Source organism: Amyelois transitella, chromosome W (genome assembly GCF_032362555.1).
Source record: "Amyelois transitella isolate CPQ chromosome W, ilAmyTran1.1, whole genome shotgun sequence".
In the NCBI taxonomy this organism is placed as follows: Eukaryota; Metazoa; Arthropoda; class Insecta; order Lepidoptera; family Pyralidae; genus Amyelois; species Amyelois transitella.
The window spans coordinates 2,601,754-2,619,479 of record NC_083536.1 but is presented as its reverse complement, the minus strand read 5'-3'; the positions used below and the strand labels follow the sequence as shown (position 1 = coordinate 2,619,479).

The window sequence follows — 17,726 nt, the reverse complement described above, 5'->3', positions numbered from 1 at the left end:
CAGCGCGTGACTCGCTATGACGTCAACGGTGGCTTCGCAATATCGGAAATACGGAAATCATGTTACTTTTGATTCACACTTCGATCATTGTCATTGTCTTAGAAATAATTAACTAAATGTAATTTTTACTTTAAAATTAAATCTTTTCAAATAACTTTGCTTTTTTTTGGGACCTCCGGTTGTAGCCCACATAATTAGTGTGTAAACACCCTTAATTACTGTGTATCTGCTTACTTTGCGTATTTCACTCGTTCGTACATTAGACCATTTTGTTGCTAAGAACTAAGTTGTGATGTTGTGTTGTGTGTGATAATTTATTAAGATTATAATGTCGGTCTGTTTATTTATAATTTAAAGTTTCTGCTATTATTGTTAAACAAAGTGAACTTAGGAAGTATGGTTGGTGCGTGATCTTACCACGGGCTCGCAGGAAGTTTACTTACCACGGTTTCTTCCAGCCAATCATCAGTTAGGAATTAGGAAGTGTGGTTGGTGCGTGATCTTACCACGGGCTCGCAGGAAGTTTACTTACCACGGTTTCTTCCAGCCAATCATCAGTTAGGAATTAGGAAGTGTGGTTGGTGCGTGATCTTACCATGGGCTCGCAGGAAGTTTACTTACCACGGTTTCTTCCAGCCAATCATCAGTTAGGAATTAGGAAGTATGGTCGGTGCGTGATCTTACCACGGGCTCGCAGAAAGTTACTTACCATGGTGCTTTCAACCGATCATCAGTTAGGAATTAGGAAGTGTGGTCGGTGCGTGATCTTACCACGGGCTCGCAGAAAGTTACTTACCACGGTGCTTTCAACCGATCATCAGTTAGGAATTAGGAAGTGTTATCGGTGCGTGATCTTACCAAGGGCTCGCAGGAACTTACTAACCACGGTGCTTCCAACCGGTGAACAGTTATGTGTAAAAAGTGTGTTCGGTGTGTGATCTTTCCACGAGCTCGCGGGTGATTCTTATCAATTTTATAATGGAGTCAGGTGAGTGCATTCGACTAATGTTTTGTGGTTAGAATGAATCGAATTTTGTTTATTGGGAATTCTGGGACACAAAAGTGTCCCAGAATTCCCAATAAACATCTACTCCCCACGACCGCGCGAAGCTCCGCGCGGTCTTGGTCCCAGGCTGGGCAAACCTCCAAGGTGTGCTGGGCGTCCTCGTCAGCACATCCGTCACAGTGGTGGCAGACAGCAGACGGCTCCCGACCGATCAGACACAGATACCCTCCGAAACAACCATGTCCGGAGAGCATCTGGGTCAGACGGTAAGTCAGGCTACCGTGCTGCCATGCCAACCACTGTCCCAACACCGGACGGACCGCCTCGACGGTTCTACGCCCAGCAGTCGGCTGCTCCAGCCTTTGGGACCACTCTTCTATGGAGCGCTGACACAGCTCATTGCGGCGTCCTGCGATCTCCCTTGGTGCCAACCGGTGACCCTGGGCCACGGCCTCCTCGCGCCCGAAGAACAACGACGCGAGGGTTTTCGCCTCTAGGTCCCAGGGAATGGAACCGGCCAGCACAGACGCTGCTTCAAAGGAGATCGTGCGATATCCCCTTGCGGCTCTCGTCGCCATCAGCCTCTGTGGCCTCCGCAGGGAGGCGAGGTTTTGGCGAGAGAGCGCATCCGCCCATACGGGGGCCCCGTAAAGGGCTATCGATCGCACGACCCCCATGTACAAGCGTCTGCAGGACGCTTCTGGACCTCCCAGATTCGGCATGAGCCGAGTAAGCGCTTCGGCCGCCGTCGTCACGCGCGGCGCTAATTCCGCGAAGTGGGCGCCGAAGTTCCATCTGCCATCAAGAACGATGCCCAGGTAGCGCATCGATTGCTTGATGGCAATTGAAACACCTCCAACCGTCAGACTGGCGTCTGCAGGCGGCATCCTCCGAGGGCCATGGAAGCACAGCGCCTCGGATTTGTGGAGAGCCACCTCCAGACCCAATCGACGGATCCGGCGCACCACTTCAGCGACTCCCGCAGTGGCGAGTAATGACGCCTCCCTATATGTGGCGCCGCGGGCGGTCACGAGTGTGTCGTCCGCGAAGAGCTTTCACGTATGACGCCTGCCTTAAGAAGAGACTGAATTTTACCTTTTACAATTTCTTTCTCGGATGGGGATAATCGATATGGACGCCGTTGCACAGTCCTGTACTGTACCTGTCGAAACACGTCTAGTAGGAACACCATCGATAAAGAATTCGCTATACTTTCTTAACACATTAAACAAGGCTAGTTATTCTTCATCAACTAGGTCGGTATCAATAGCACTTAGGTCAAATCCGGTCATGTTTTCACATAAATTGATATCTTTACGAAGGGTAAAAGTAAGATGGTCACTATCAATTTCGACATGGATACCTTGCTCGAAAACATCCCTTCCTATTATAACTGATTCTGAAATCGTGTTATTGGGTACTACATGGAATAATACTGACAGAGGGATATCTTGAATAGTTACAGTACTAAGAATTTGTTTGGTGCATTTCAAGTCTTCCCCACCGATCCCGGTTAGGTACACAATGTCGTCGCGTTCAGTACCAGCAAGTTTCGTAATACAGAAAAGTTTAACTAGGGAGCATGCAGATCCGCTATCGAAAAGAAACAAAATGACCTCACCAGATGACGTCGACAGGGTACCTCTTACTGTGCGCCGCGTGCAGATCTGGACCTCCTTGCGCGTTGCTGGCACCGCTCCTAGTTTCTTATCGGGACAGCTAGGGCTAAGATGCCCTGATTTTCCGCAGGTGAAGCAGGTCACGGTCTTTTCTTTATCTTTATCTGAAGTCTTCAGTTTCATGGTGTCGCGGCGCTTACGGCAGTCTTTTATTTTGTGGCCTCTATTACCATAGAAATGGCAACTTCCGTTAAATTTGTAATCTGTGATACGCGCACGCTTAGTATCAGTTTCACAAGCCTCAAATTCGTCGTGGCGTCGTTTGAGGGAAACGCCATTAAGTATCCTGAATAATCGAGCCCTTGTAGTCACAACGTGCGAGTTAAGCTCTCTGCGCATCAAGGGGTCCTTTTGTGACAATACTGAAATAGCGAACCCGGTAATGATATCTTCAGCCATTTCAAGCCGCGGGACGCGTTCAATGAGATTCCAGAGCCTAAAGCCAGCTTCACTAGCGGTTTCTTTGTTCGTTATTTGAAATCTTATTATTTCATCAAAAAAGTCCTGTATTAGCATAGAGCGTCCGAACTTCGCAAGTAAAATTTCTTTGAAATGCGCCCATGTGATCTCTGCATAACTTAATTAGACATTTTGCGGCTCGTCCTTTTAGGGCATGCGTGAGAGCGAGCAGCAGTTCGGGTCCTTCCAGCTTGCGACTGTTCACGATTATTTCAGTTACATTACACCAACCTCCAATATCCGAATCAGCTTCATCTGGGTCGAACTTGATGAGTTGAGGCGTGGTATGACGTGGCGATGAGTTTTGAGTTGCTGTCAGTAGACGGGATAAGAGCGCTTCCATACTGGTCAGGAAGCTTGACGCCTCGGAGCCTGTATTTGAAGATAGACCAGCGTTGGCAGTCTCCTCAGTGTTAAGCCCTTTCGATCCCACTTCTGATAAAGGCTCGTCAGAGGTTTCGCGTGTCTGTTCCATAATTTTCTTGTGGGTAGTCGGACGAGGAGATATAGTTTATAAAAGAAATTACGAACTACCGTATTGATTAACGTTATGCTTCTTTATTAATTCTACAATTATTAATCACAAGTTAAATTGCTTTATGCGAACAATGAAAAATCAAGACGTTCCACCGAACACGTGGGGCGCGCGCGCAACGTGTTGCCTCTTCAACTGTCCAATGAATGCCTCGATCGAGATGGCCGCCTCCCCAGTGTTCGGTGTTGCGTCAACTGTCAACGATTGACAGTTAGTAGTGAATGTAAGAAATGAACGATATCTTTTTTTTTTTTTTTATTTTATTTACATGAGCAGGTGGTGAAATCCATCATGGACAGCCTGGGAAGGAAGACCCAGGTAGTGCCGGACTCTTACCGCGCTAAAACACCACCTGCTCATGGAAACTCCATCAGGAGGGACCCTGTGTGGGAGGACAGGGGTCTTTTCTTTCTGTTCATTCTTTTGTTGCCATAAAATTTATATTAGATATATTATTATTATTATCTTCTTTTAATTATTTCTCTGTTAATTTTATTTTCTTTTCTCTTTTCCTCTTCTTTTGTTATTTAGTCTTATTTTTATTAATGGTTTTTATTGCCACATTAATGCAGAACTTCAAAAATTTTCCTCTTTTTGTTTTATTCTTTACAATTTCGGATATTTTGTCCCTTGTCACCTTTTCATCTATCTCTATCTCTATATCGTTTCTTTCTTTTCCATATATAGCGCATTCGGTAAGGACATGGTCGATACTCTCCTCATTTGCAGGGTCACAGGCACAGGTAGGGCTCTCCTTGCATTTGAACCTGTTCAAATATTGCGAGAACCCGCCGTGTCCCGTGAACACCTGCACAAGCACGGGGGTCAACGCAATCTTTCTTATTGTTTGGTACGCCTCTCCTGCATCGGGAAAGAACATCTTAGTGGTGGATGCCGTTTCCCCCTCCACGTAGCGCCGGTTCCATTCGTCAATGGTATCCATTCGGATCTGCCGCTTGACGAATGAGACCGGACATCTATCGTAGTGGGGTCGAACCCTGCCGAGCGCAGCGCTCTTAGCCAGGTCGTCAGCCCTTTCGTTCCCCTCCAACCCGGCGTGAGCCTTAATCCAAAATAATTTTATTATTTTTCCCAACATGGAGGCTTCTTTTATGTTGGCTCTCGCAGTTAACGCCAGGTTGTGCAGGGAACTGCTGTCAGAGACAGTTTCGAGAGCCGACCTGGAGTCACAATAAATATTGCAGCTAAGCGCTGAGCTCCGAAGGGCCCGCTCGGTTGCCACAGAAAGGGCCAACAGTTCGGCCTGATACACCGTGCACATGTTGTCGAGCTTCAGTTTCTTGGTACTTGTCTCCGCAGCGCCTTCCCATGCGGTCAGCGCCGCGCCGACTTTCCCATCGTGCTTGCTCCCATCCGTGTAGATGTGGAGCTGCGCGTGCTGCTGCTCGTCAACCTGCGCACGGTCTTCCAGGCACGAAAACTTGAGTCCCAACCTTTCGGCCGGGTGAGGCGCTTCCAGAAAATCGACGGGTCTCTCTATCTCCCGGTCTCCTACCACTCGCCGAGATATACCCTTCTTCACTTCGTAAAGAAGGGCTGCCTCCCTGATCCTCATGTCCAGAGGAAGCAGTCCGGCGAGCAGCAGCGCCGCGTTCAGAGAGACGGTGCGATACGCTCTGACGATCTTCTGTGCGAAGCCTCGCTGCACCACGTTTAGTTGCTTCTGCACCCCCAGCTTGTGCGTGGCCGCTGCCCACACGCTAGATGCATACATAATGACCGGCTCGACCACCGCCACGTATATGGTCCTTATCACCTCCGAGTTCAAGCCCCAGCCAATCCTGGCCGCCCTGGACAGCTGCTTATATAAGTTTAACGCCTTTCGGCATATGTTCGCCACATGGGCGTTAAAAGTGAGCTTGCTGTCCAAGGTGAGGCCGAGGATTTTGATTTCCTGGGACATGTCAATGGATACCCCGCCCATGCTCAGAATTGGGGTGTCGTATTTAAGTTTGTTGGTCAGCACCATTGCCTTTGTTTTCAATGGTGCAAACCTCAACTTATTTTCGACTCCCCATCTCCGAACATATTCGAGGGCTCCATTGGCACGTCCTTGGACCTCCTGGGCCGTGTCCCCGGAGAATACGAGGACCACGTCGTCAGCGAACGCTTGACAGTAGTCGCCCCGGCCATCCAGCCCCACGAGCAGCGGGTCCAGAAGCAAATTCCAGAAGGTCGGGCCCCCTATTGACCCTTGGACACATCCCTTCGAGGTTTCGCTGACACTCTCCGCTCCGGCATATCTCACGCGAACCCTCCTATCCCCCAAATAACTATCAACCATTCGGCGTAGATTAGGAGGGCACTGCGTCTCCGCCAGTCTGCACTTAATGGCCGGCCACCACGCGTTATCGAAGGCTCCCTCTATATCCAAGGCTACTGTAAGTGTTTAGGTGGCTATCGAGTTATGAGTCATTTATAGGTAGTAAGTAAAACAACCGTGTTAGCTGAGTGAAGTTGAATGACTGAATTTTATTTCGTTAACTGTTCACCACAATAGTCCCCCCTTTTTTTTTTTTTTTAAACAAAAATATATACAAATGCAATACATACTGACAACAACAAAAAGAAACAAAAAATATATATATATAAATTGTCCGAATTTCACATTTTATTATTTATTACACTTTCACTATTTGCGTTTTTCACTTTTCGCTGTCATTCTTATACGTTCTGGGGTCCGTGTGTTCCATTGTTACAGCACTGTCTGGGTACCATTGGTATCGGGGCTTGAGTCTGGACTTGTCTGTTATCGATGTGCCTGAACACTTTGTTGTAGAACCTCCCTCTGCACCTCTTGTATAGATACCACAACACAATGACGGCGACGACGATGAAGAGTCCGCCAATCGCGATGTCGGTGTTTGTTGCGCTGTTGGTTCCACCTGACCCGGCGGCTGTTTGGGCCACCACGATTTCTTCCTTGCCACCCCAATTGCCCATATTTCCGAAGATCGCAATTTTTGGGACGATAACTTGAATGGTGTGTGAAATGCGTGAAAAAAATTGTTTCGTTATGACGCTACAATTAATCATGTAATACTTATTTGCTCATTCGTTTTTGCTGACTGTGATCTATAGCAAATCGTATGACTGGGCGTATGATGCGGCCTGACCTCGTTCTGGTTACCTTGTCTTCGCTATTTTCCGCTGATTTATCAGTTTCGTTGTGCCTCTGGTCACTTTTTAAGTGCTCTAAAGGTTCATTCACCTTTTCTTCGACAAAAATATATGCAGGTTTTAATCTGTCTATAGATACTGTTGAAGTTTTCTTCGGTAATTGAATTATGAAATATTTTTCGTTTTTCTCTATGACTTTGTATGGGCCTTCATAAGGTGGTGTGAGCGGTTTCCTCACAGCATCCGTTCTAACGTAGACATATTCACAGTTTTTCATATCGGGGTGAACAAATGTTCTGTGGGTGGTGTTGTGGTGATTTTCATTGAAAGGGCTTATCTTTGCCATCGAATCCTGTAGGGACTGTGTAAACGTTTCTGGCGATGAAATTTGAGTTTTAGGGTTCATGAATGTTCCAGGAAGTCGTATGTTAGTTCCGTATAGCATTTGTGCCGGGCTAATATTTTCTTTCAACCGTAAGGCTGCTCGTAATCCTAAAAGTACTAAAGGTAGTTCTTTTGACCAGTTTGTCGTGTTTCCTCGCGCAACTAATGCGGTTTTCATCGACCTATGCCAACGCTCGACCAAACCGTTTGATTGTGGATGGTAACTAGTAGTCCTGATTTTTTTAATGCCGAGTAGTTTAGTCAAAACATTGAATAAATCTGACTCGAATTGTCGTCCTTGATCTGATGTTATTGCGTTTGGACATCCGAACCTTGCTATCCAGGTGTTGACAAAAACTTCCGCTACTGTCTTCGCCGTTATCTCTGCTACCGGTACAGCTTCTGGCCATCTTGTAGCCCTGTCTATCATTGAAACAATATATCTATTGCCGTTCGATTCCGGCAATGGTCCGACGATGTCTATGTGCACGTGATCTAAACGCGCTGTTGCCGAAAAACTTCCAATTGGCGATGAGTTGTGTCTATATATTTTACTTTTCTGGCATGATTCGCAAGCTCTCGCCCAATTTCCGATGTGTGTATTCATTCGTGGCCAAAAGTAATGTTGTGATACCATTTTCTTCGATAATCGCACTCCGGGGTGAGTGATGTTATGCATAGTGTCGAATACTTGTTTTCGAAGTGAATTCGGCACATATGGTCTCAATTGATTTTTAGAATTTTCACAATACAAGTATTTATTCCCGAATAAATGTATTTTCTTCCAATTAAGATTGCTTTTATGCAACAGCTGTTTGAGTTCGTAATCATTGTTTTGAGTATCTGCTATCTCACTCCAATCCACAGGTGAAGGACAATCTATTTGTTCGACTCGTGATAATGCATCGGCTACCGGGTTCAGGTTACCGGCGAGGTGACGTATGTCTGTTGTGAACTGTGCAATGAACTCGAGATGACGTAATCGCCTTGGGGATTCCTTTTTATTTACACCGTTTTGTTTAGTAGTGAAGGCATAACATAGTGGCTTGTGATCTGTGTATATTATTAGCTCTCTTCCTTCTACATAAGGTTGAAAATGTGTTATTGCCATGTAAATTGCCAGTAATTCGCGATCGTATGTACTGTACTTTGATTGAGTCTCGCTTAAACCTTTTGAAAAAAATGATAGCGGTTTCCAAATGTCATTTTCATATTGTTGGAGAACAGCGCCGACGCACGTTTGTGACGCATCTGTCATGAGCGATAGCGGGGAGTGTGTCGTCGGTGACGTCAATGTAACCGCGTCGCTTAGACTTGCTTTACATTGATCGAATGCTTCTAGTGCCTCCGGGGTCCATTGGATTTGTGTCTTGTCGTTTTTCTTGGACCGAACCAGATACTTGTTTAGTTGAGCTTGGTATTTAGCTGCTTGTGGTATGTTATTTCGGTAGAAATTGATCATACCTAAAAATCGACGTAATTCCTGCACGGTACTCGGAGTTGGATATTTATTTATTGCTTCGACCTTCTCAGGTAACGGCTTGATACCATCTTGCGTAATCAAATAGCCCAAAAATTCTACTTGCGACTGACCCAACACGCATTTGTCTCGATTTATTGCAATGCCATGTTCATCCAACCTTCTGAATACTTCGCGGAGGTGTTGTCGATGACTTTCAGTCGACGATGAAGCCACAAGTATATCGTCGATATATATGAAAATGAAGTCCAATCCCGCTAAAACTTGATTCAGGAATCTGACGAAGGTTTGTCCTGCGTTGCGTAAACCAAATGGCATTCTAGGGAACTCAAATAGGCCAAATGGCGTGATTACGGCGGTTTTTTCGACATCCTGAACTGGTATTTGATTGTAGGCTCTTTTTAAATCTATTTTAGAATATATGCTGGTTCCTGGTAATAGGTACGTGAAATCTAATACTCTCGGGATAGGGTATCTATCCGGTACCGTGATTGCGTTTAGTTTCCTATAATCGCCACAAAGCCGCAACTCGCCGTTTTTCTTCGTAGTGACGTGTAAGGGGCTGGCCCACGGGCTCTTGGAGGGTCTACATATACCAGTTTCTAACATCTGCTCAATTTCTTTTTTCACCCTTAAGTATTTATCAGCTGGTAATGGCCTGGATTTTGAGTAAACTGGGTGTCCATCGGTAATAATTTGATGAACAACGTTGTGTTTTGGTTGTGATAAAGCGTCGAGAGGTCTCAAAATACTTGGATAATCAACCAAAATGTCTTCATACTCTTCTGTTAATTTGATGGTCCGCAGTGTAGGCGTGCTTGACTTCATGAATTTTGCGTCCCTCTGAAGTCCAGTCGTGCCATCTATCAGGCGTTTGTTTCGAAGATCCACCAAAATATTATGTTTTTCTAAAAAATCGGCGCCTAATATTGGTTGCGTAATGTCAGCAACGATGAAAGTCCACCTGTACGGTCGTCTCATATTCAAATCTAGAGTCAGCGTTTTGTCACCATATGTTTGTATTACGGTGCCGTTTGCGGCGTATATTTTATATGTGTTATCAGTTTTCAGTTTATTCCCTCTTTTCGGGATTGCGGAGATGTTGGCACCTGTATCCACTAAAAAACGGTATCCACTTTTTCTGTCGATAACGCATAGGCGGTTTGATGGTGTAATAGCGCTGACGACCGCCTCTGTCAACGCTGTATTTAGTTTTCCGACGGCTTCTTCCAGTTGCATGGTTTTACACAGTTTCGGGCTCTATTTCTGTAACGCAGGTGATATTTACATAACCAATTGGGGCTATCGGGTGTTATTCTAGGTCTCGAACGGGATCTTGAGCGCTCCGAACTTCGGTTTCTATTGAAATTGCGACGTCCGTAGTTATTTTGAAATGAGTTTGACTTCAAGGCTGCTATCTCCATGGTTAACTTACTCATTTGATTTAATATTTCTATCATAAGTTGTGGTTGCCCGCTCGACACTTCCGATACTTCAGCTGACCTTCCTTCTAATATTTTATCTGCAATAATGGCAAGATTATCAAGTTTCTGATCTTGACTTACCATTAATACGGCTCGCACGTGATCAGGGAGTCTTGATAGCCATAGACTGTGTAGAGTCTTATCACTTACTTGACTATTGCGTGCTAATTCCCTCATACGCCTCAACAGGGAAGATGGTTTTTGGTCGCCTAACTCCATTTCACCGACCAACTTTTGAAATTGACGTTCTTCCGACTCTTCATAAACAGACAGCAATCTTTCCTTGACAGCCTCGTATTTCTTCTTTTCGGGAGGTGCCGTTATGATGTCGGTTATCTGCCTGACAACTTCTTTGCCAATTTTTGACAGCACCATAGCATACTTAGCTTCATCACCTTGCTTCTGAGGAGCCATTATCGCCTCGAACTGAGCAAACCAAACTCTGGGCATCTCGACCCAAAAATCTGGTATCTTTGACGATATGCCGAAGGCTGCAATTTCTGTGTTGACATTGCTGGTGCTCGGCGCTCCGCATCCAGGAGTTCCGGGGGTGCAATTTCCACTCGTATTCATGTTGCGCGATGGATATATGCCTCTTGGAACGAAGTCAGTGAGAGTCCCTTAAGGAAGGCTGACAGGTTGTGCAGTATAATTATCGTGACACGAAGATAACAAAGAAAATTAAATCACAAGTTAAAATCGCGGAACGTGTTACTATGTTACAAAACTAATCGGGGTCACCAATGTAGCGGGAGCGATGATTCGGCTCGACCGCCACCAAAGGGAAGATCTTCCGCCAGGCTAGGTGTTATGCCTGGGGAACCGCGGCTCCAACGATGTTGTGTCGGAGGTTGTATATATAGCTCCAATCCGTGAAATCTTTGAAATCGCGTTCTAGATACTTCGCTGCTATTGGTTGAGCGCGTCAATTTCTTCGCGATGATTGACAGTAGTTGTTTGATTGGATGTTGTGACGAGTGGCGTAGAGATGGCGCCACAGTACTCCCCCCCAAGACCGGAGGTCTGAAATCTTGAGATCTTGCTGTGCAATCTGTGCTTTCAGTAGCTTGCAAGTGCCAGTTGTCTTCCAGTGAGTCGGAAGTTGCTCGAAGTCCTAGTGAGTCAGGAGTGAGCCGTTGCGTTGCTCGTAGTCTGCGGTGAGTCGAGACAGTAGAGAGCGATGTCGACTTGTTGGCGCCGGGAGATATCGTGCAGAGCTGCCACGCTGGAGAGAAGAGCGGCCGTCGAAGAGATCCAGGCGTGGGCTGCGGTAGGTGTGCGGTCGCTGAAGTCGATGAGAGTGAAGTGCGGGTGGAGACAGGACCAGGAAGCTCGGTGAGTCGGCTGCGTTGGACCTGCTGCGATACCCAGTTGCTGGCTTGCTGTGAGACTGCTTGCAGAGTGAGGAGTGATGCTGAGGATTGGAGTTGATGATGATGGAGAAGGTTGCTTCCGATCACGTCGGGGTCACCAATGTAAGTGTTTAGGTGGCTATCGAGTTATGAGTCATTTATAGGTAGTAAGTAAAACAACCGTGTTAGCTGAGTGAAGTTGAATGACTGAATTTTATTTCGTTAACTGTTCACCACACTACCATCAGGATGAGTTTTTTATCTTTAATCCTCTGCCTGATGTAATCCACCAGGACATAGAGGGAGTCCTCGGTACAGCGCTGCGGCATGAAGCCGTACTGACGGCGGCTCATGCCGGGGAGGACGTGCCAGCGAATCCTCGCCACCAGCATCTTCTCCAAAATCTTACCGAGCACCGGTAATAATCCGATGGGTCGGTAAGACTTTGGATTTGCGTAGTCATCCTTTCCCGGCTTTCGCAGGACGGCGACCACCGCCTCCTTCCACGCAGCGGGGAAGTGTCCGAGTTTCAAGCACTTGTTGTACAGCGCCAGGAAGATGTCGGGGCCCAGCGCGATGGCCGCACCACAGACATCGGCGGTAAAGCCGTCGGGTCCCGGCGCCTTTTTCGGGTTGAAGCTCGACGCGGCGCTCTCCAGCTCCTCCATTGTGAATGGTGGGTCGCAAGTCTCACCCTGCTTCCCCTCATTCACAACTTTGGAGCTCTCTCTCGTGAGTTTGTGCCCCGCGTCGTCTCCCCCCGGATCATCTTTTGGGAAAAAGGTTTTAGCCAGTAGACCCGACGACTCTTCCCCGCTAAGGACCCTCCCGTTTTGCACGAGAGGTGTGTCCTCCTCCCTGCTTGCGGTGCGGCCGATCACCCTGTAGATCCCCTCCCACATCGTCTCGCGGTCCTGCTTCTCGCAGAACCGCTTCCAACTGGCGGTTCGAGCCTGCTCCGACGCCAGGCGGTACTCTTCTTTGGCTTTCAGATACTGCTCGACCACCCATGCACGGCGGGTCGGCCCGGCGCTCGCCACCCTATGCTTCTTAGTGGTCACGGCTTTCCGCATTTCGGCCAGCTCATCATTCCACCAAGGCATCTTCAGTCGCCCTCCGGTGGAGGCGAGTTTGGGGATTGACATCTCGCACGCTCGCTCTATTGTGCTGTTCAATTTTGATAATTTTAAATCCAAATGTGTTGTATTGTTAATTTTGACAATTTCCGAATGGTTTATGTTGTTTTCCAACCATAATTGGGCCAATTTCTCACGAAATTGGTCCCAATTAGCTTTTTTTGTGTTATATTTGCGAGTCGTGCGCTTGATGTCCGTCCCCCTCGCCTTCACCAGATTTACCTCGAATAGAAGAGCGTTGTGGTCAGAGCTGGTTATGCCCGTGTCCACTCGCCAGCCGTCGACGTGGCCGAGCATACCCTCCGTACACACCGTGATGTCGACGCAGCTCTGAAAGCGTTTCCCAGCTCTGTACGTGTCGAAAGTAGGCTCGGACCCCCTGTTGAGAATGTGCAGGTCCATCTCTCCTAGCGCCGCCGCCAAGTCCTCCCCCCTGTGATCCGTTCGCACACTTCCCCACCACGGGTTCCATGCGTTGACGTCTCCCCCCATCACGACCATGTCCGTACCGATCTCCGCCATGATCCGCTCCATCCACCGGATACACGGGTCGATGGGGCCGTCCCCGTCGAAGTACATCGACACCACCCCAATTTCCCACGCACTCGTCCTCAGCCTCGCAACAGCGAAGTTTGGGGTCGTGAGCGTCGGAAACAGGGTGATGTCGATGCCCCCGTCGAGCAGTACAATGGCGGCCTTGTTCACAGACTGTGGGCCGGCCGCAGCACATTGTACCACCCGAGTACCGGGTTCAACCTTCATTCTTCCCGTGTTCCCGGTGTAGGGCTCTTGGACCATGGCGAAGGCCATCCTCTGCTTGTCTGCCTCCAGCAGGAGTTCGCTAGTTGCTAGCTTACTCCGCTGGAGGTTTGCCTGGACACTTTTGTACAGCTTTTGTACTGGGCTGCCCTTAGCAATAAGCCACAGTGGCTCTTGCTAGTTCCTCCCACCTTTTTCTGACAGGGCAGGCCTCACTGAAAGCAACATGCTGCCCGCCAGTGACCTTGGCCAACCTACAATTCCTGCAAGTCGGCGGGTCACCTGCAACCCTGGCGGGGCAGTCGGCTCTCAGATGCGGACCCCCGCAGTGACAGCACAGGTCGACAGGCTCCTTACAGAGTCGCCGACCATGTCCATACCCCAGGCAGCGCGTGCACTGGACCAGTGGAGACTGGTCTTCGGCCCGCACCGTCTGGAGATCAATGCGAATGGGGCCCGCATCCACGACCCGCCGCCACACCACGGGCGCCGCGCTGAGCACCACGTTGCTGCAGTGAGGGTTTCTCACCTTCCTACGATAGCGCACCGTGAGCCGGTCCTCCCCCTCGCCGAGGCCCTGAAAAACACCCCGGTTCTGGTTCCGGAAAGCCCCCAATATATCCTCGTCAGAGTTTATACTGAGAACGCCCCTCAGAACCAGAAGCGGGTCCTTGTTTCTCACCTCCTCGACGACGAGGTGAGTTCCGGCCGCCTGCAACCTTTCCTTGAGCCTTGCCCTGTCCTGCTCTGTTTCGCAGCCCAGTACAACCTTCCTGTCCCGTGCCTTCCTAACTTTCCCTATTGTGATCCAGCCTTCTTTTGCATTGACTGCCTTTCTTATTTTTTCTAATACTTCATCCCCCGTCTCCTCCTCCACAGTCGACGCGACCACTACGGAGTGCAGCGTGGGATGCTCCGGAACTCCAGGTCTTGTGTGGTTCCCTCCTGCTGCGGCTACAGTGGCATATGTCGGTTTTTCATTATTTTCCATAATCTTAGTACTATTTTCTTTAACTATACTTAAATTTGCATCTTGCTTCTCTAATTGTGCCTTTATATCTTCTAATAATTTTTTGTTTTCTTTCTGTGTGTTTATTAATTTAGTGATCTCTTCTAACTGTATTGCATTTTCCTTTAGTATTTGTTTGTTTTCCTTTAATTGCATCAATATATCGTCGTTCCCACTGAAGGCCGCATTTTCGGTTTTCCTATCCCCACCTTTTTCTTGTTCCCTTCCCTCTGCTAGGACTTCTTCATATTCTAATATTATTTGGAATAAATCCTCCAGCGCTATTTTGACATCTGCTTTGATGTCCGACCTTATGTTTCTGCCTTCATTCAGTAGGCTTATTGCCGTGTCTTTTATCGCATTCGCTCTTCCCAACTTAGTTTTGACCACGGTTTGCTGTACCGGTTTTGGTGTTTTTCCCGTTTGGGTTTGTGATGACCCCGGTTTGGTTTTGGGTTTCGGAGCCGGTTGTTTTGCGGTGCCTGATCGACATGGTGGACTACTGCTTGCGATAAGAGGCTCTAAGTTCTCAGCGCTTTTCCTCGCTGGAGCCTTAGGCGCATTCGGGGGGGAATATGGGTAATACATTCTTAAAATGGGGAAGTCAGTGATAAAATATTAAAATTAAGTTTGTATAAGTTGTAAAAAAATTGTATAACAAGTAAAATAAAAGTAAAATAAAATAATAAAATAAGTAAAGATTATAGATAATTTAGATTAATTCTAGATTAAATTCTTATAACTAAGATATCACAGTCAATTCTAATCAATCCTTTATTAATACTAAAGGTACTAGTCAGTTTTATTCTCTTTTGTTTTGTTTTTATTCTTTTTCTTTTTTTTTTTTTGTCTTATTTTTTAAAAGGATTTTTCTTTTTCCTTCGGTTATGTATGTTGTGTATTTTTTTTTTTTTTTTTTATTGTGTAGAATGCACAACATCTATACTTAAATCTAAATTATCACACGTCAATTCTTAAATCTAAACTATTCTAGTCAAAGTAAAACCTTTGACGTACAGGTACTGCTATAATTAAACAATTTAAACAAGTCAATTTGATTAGTAATGCAGTCCAAAAGTTTTTTGCTAAATCGTCTATTTGCTACGTCTATGTTATTGTTCTAATTTAATTGCTATTTTTGTGGTATACTAGACTATATAATAAACAATATACCACTCAATAAAGTTCAAAAAGTCAAGGTTTAATTTTCTAGTTGGACTCTGTCTAACCCGCAAAGGACTCATACAAATCAACACACTCAAATATCAAAACAAACCGAGACAATGGCATTCCAACGGGCCGAGAACAATAGCCTCGTTCAATGCCTGCTATTGCGTCATAAGGAGGCGTGACCTACGGAGCGGACGACGACCGCACTTGACCTATTAGGTATCGGATTGATATGCAATGAAAAAAAAAAATTTTTATTGTACCAACTGTATAAGTATACTAGCTTTCCGCCCGCGGCTTCGCCCACGTGTAATTCGGTTATATAAACAGGCTCCATCTTTTTCTATATCTACCACAGCATGAGGAATAGAGGAATATAATTCCCATTAACAAACAAAATTTCTTGAACCATTTTAATTAGAAATTTTTTAACTAAAACTATATCTATGGAAATTAACTAAGACTAATAAAGTAACAAAGAAATGAATAAAAAATGAAGAATATATTAAAAAATCAACTCACACTATAAAACTTATCCAACACTAACTAAATATACTATCAAAAATATCAAATCTAATCAACAAATCAAAAATTAACTGAAATAGAGAGTAAAATAAGTTAAATAAGTCAAGTTAAAAGTTAATGAATCAAACGAAAATAATTTCAAATCAAAATATTTGTAGTGTGTAATATGTAGTTTCGCGTATGTCCGCTAGGGGCGCTGCTAAAATTACACGATAAATTAAAATATTTTACGCTACCTAGCTAAATGACGGTAACGAAACCATAGCGCGATCTATCTCGATGCCAACGCCATCTATCGAGCATCGAGACAACTCGTGATAGTTAATAGAAAATAAAATTCGGGTGTTTTATTTATGCATACCGATTACGCCGAGATTTATGGACCGATTTACGTGATTCTTTTTTTGTTCGGTAGAGTATACTTTCAAGTTGGTCCCGTTGTTACCTAGTCAGGATCTGATGATGGTATTCCAGGGAAATCAAGGGCAAACCTCAAATTTACAGGCAATTACGTTTTTGACAATTTCATAGATCTGTTTAAGTATTTGCGTCTGATAGTCATCATCCCATGTGAATGAGCTGATGATGGAAGGTACAACTCCTCAACGGTTAGGAGTTGAAAGAAAATTCTTACGAAGTTATACGTACATGTGAGGCTATTAGGTTGACCTGATACTAAAAAGTAAATCTCATTAACGTTAAGAATTTAGGTGAAAATGGATGCGGTCAAATTTCGTAGCTGTTTGTATGGGTAGTGTTAACACAAAATAGGGATTTAAAGGCGTGATGTTATTAATGTTATGCATGTATGTACATAATTATGTATGTTATTATGTATGTTAAAGAGACGACTGAAAGTTGTCATACAAAGTCTTTTTTTTTAAGGATGGGAAATCATCAAATGACCTCTCCCGCTCTGGGTGGAACGGAAGGGAGTGTCAGACTTTTACTGACTAAAACCCACCTCGTTCCTTCAGTTGCCCTTTGCGTTCCGGGGCCACGGCATCTCGTTAGAACTTTCCCGCAGCCCCGGCTCAGTTTATCCCGTTTCCCCCTCTTGGGGGTTGACATTTCAAAAATCCCTTCTTAGTGCTCACTTATGTTACTAAAGGAACCTCTGTTCAAAATCTCAGACTCCTATACCGAGCGGTTTCGGCTGTGCGTTAATAAATCAGTCACCCAATCGCACCCCCTAAATCACGATTGGAGGGTAGTTTGAAAAAACTTATAATGTCAAACATATTTACTTGCCTATGTAAGTGTTCATGCCAAGTTTCAAGTTTATAAACCCAAGGAATAAGATTTTTCATAGAAACGTTTTTACCCCTTTTCCCCCCCTTGGGGGTTGAATTTCCAAAAATCCTTTCTTAATGCTCCCCTACATATCCCAAGGAACCTACATTCCAAATTTCAGCTGTCTACGACCAGTAGTTTCGACTGTGCGTTGTCTGTCAGTCAGTCACTCAGTAACGGAAGAGTTTTATATATATAGATTATATGGGTCTTTTGAAATTTTTCAAATTAATTTAAATGATTTAATGATTATGTGTTTATGTATGTATTAAATTTTTATTGGGTGTTTGTATGTGTAATTATGTGATTTATTT

The 17,726-nt window shown here is 45.6% G+C and overlaps 1 protein-coding gene across 1 annotated transcript; it reads right to left on the bottom strand.

The window, feature by feature from the left end:
• Nucleotides 1-9,944: 9,944 nt before the first annotated feature.
• LOC132904058 (uncharacterized) lies at nucleotides 9,945-10,741 on the bottom strand. The gene is made up of 2 exons (XM_060953987.1): nucleotides 10,319-10,741; nucleotides 9,945-9,950 (listed from the first exon to the last, which is right to left on the bottom strand). The coding sequence occupies exons 1-2, from the start codon at nucleotides 10,739-10,741 to the stop codon at nucleotides 9,945-9,947; spliced, it is 429 nt and encodes a 142-aa protein (XP_060809970.1).
• Between the last annotated feature and the right edge of the window lie 6,985 nt (nucleotides 10,742-17,726).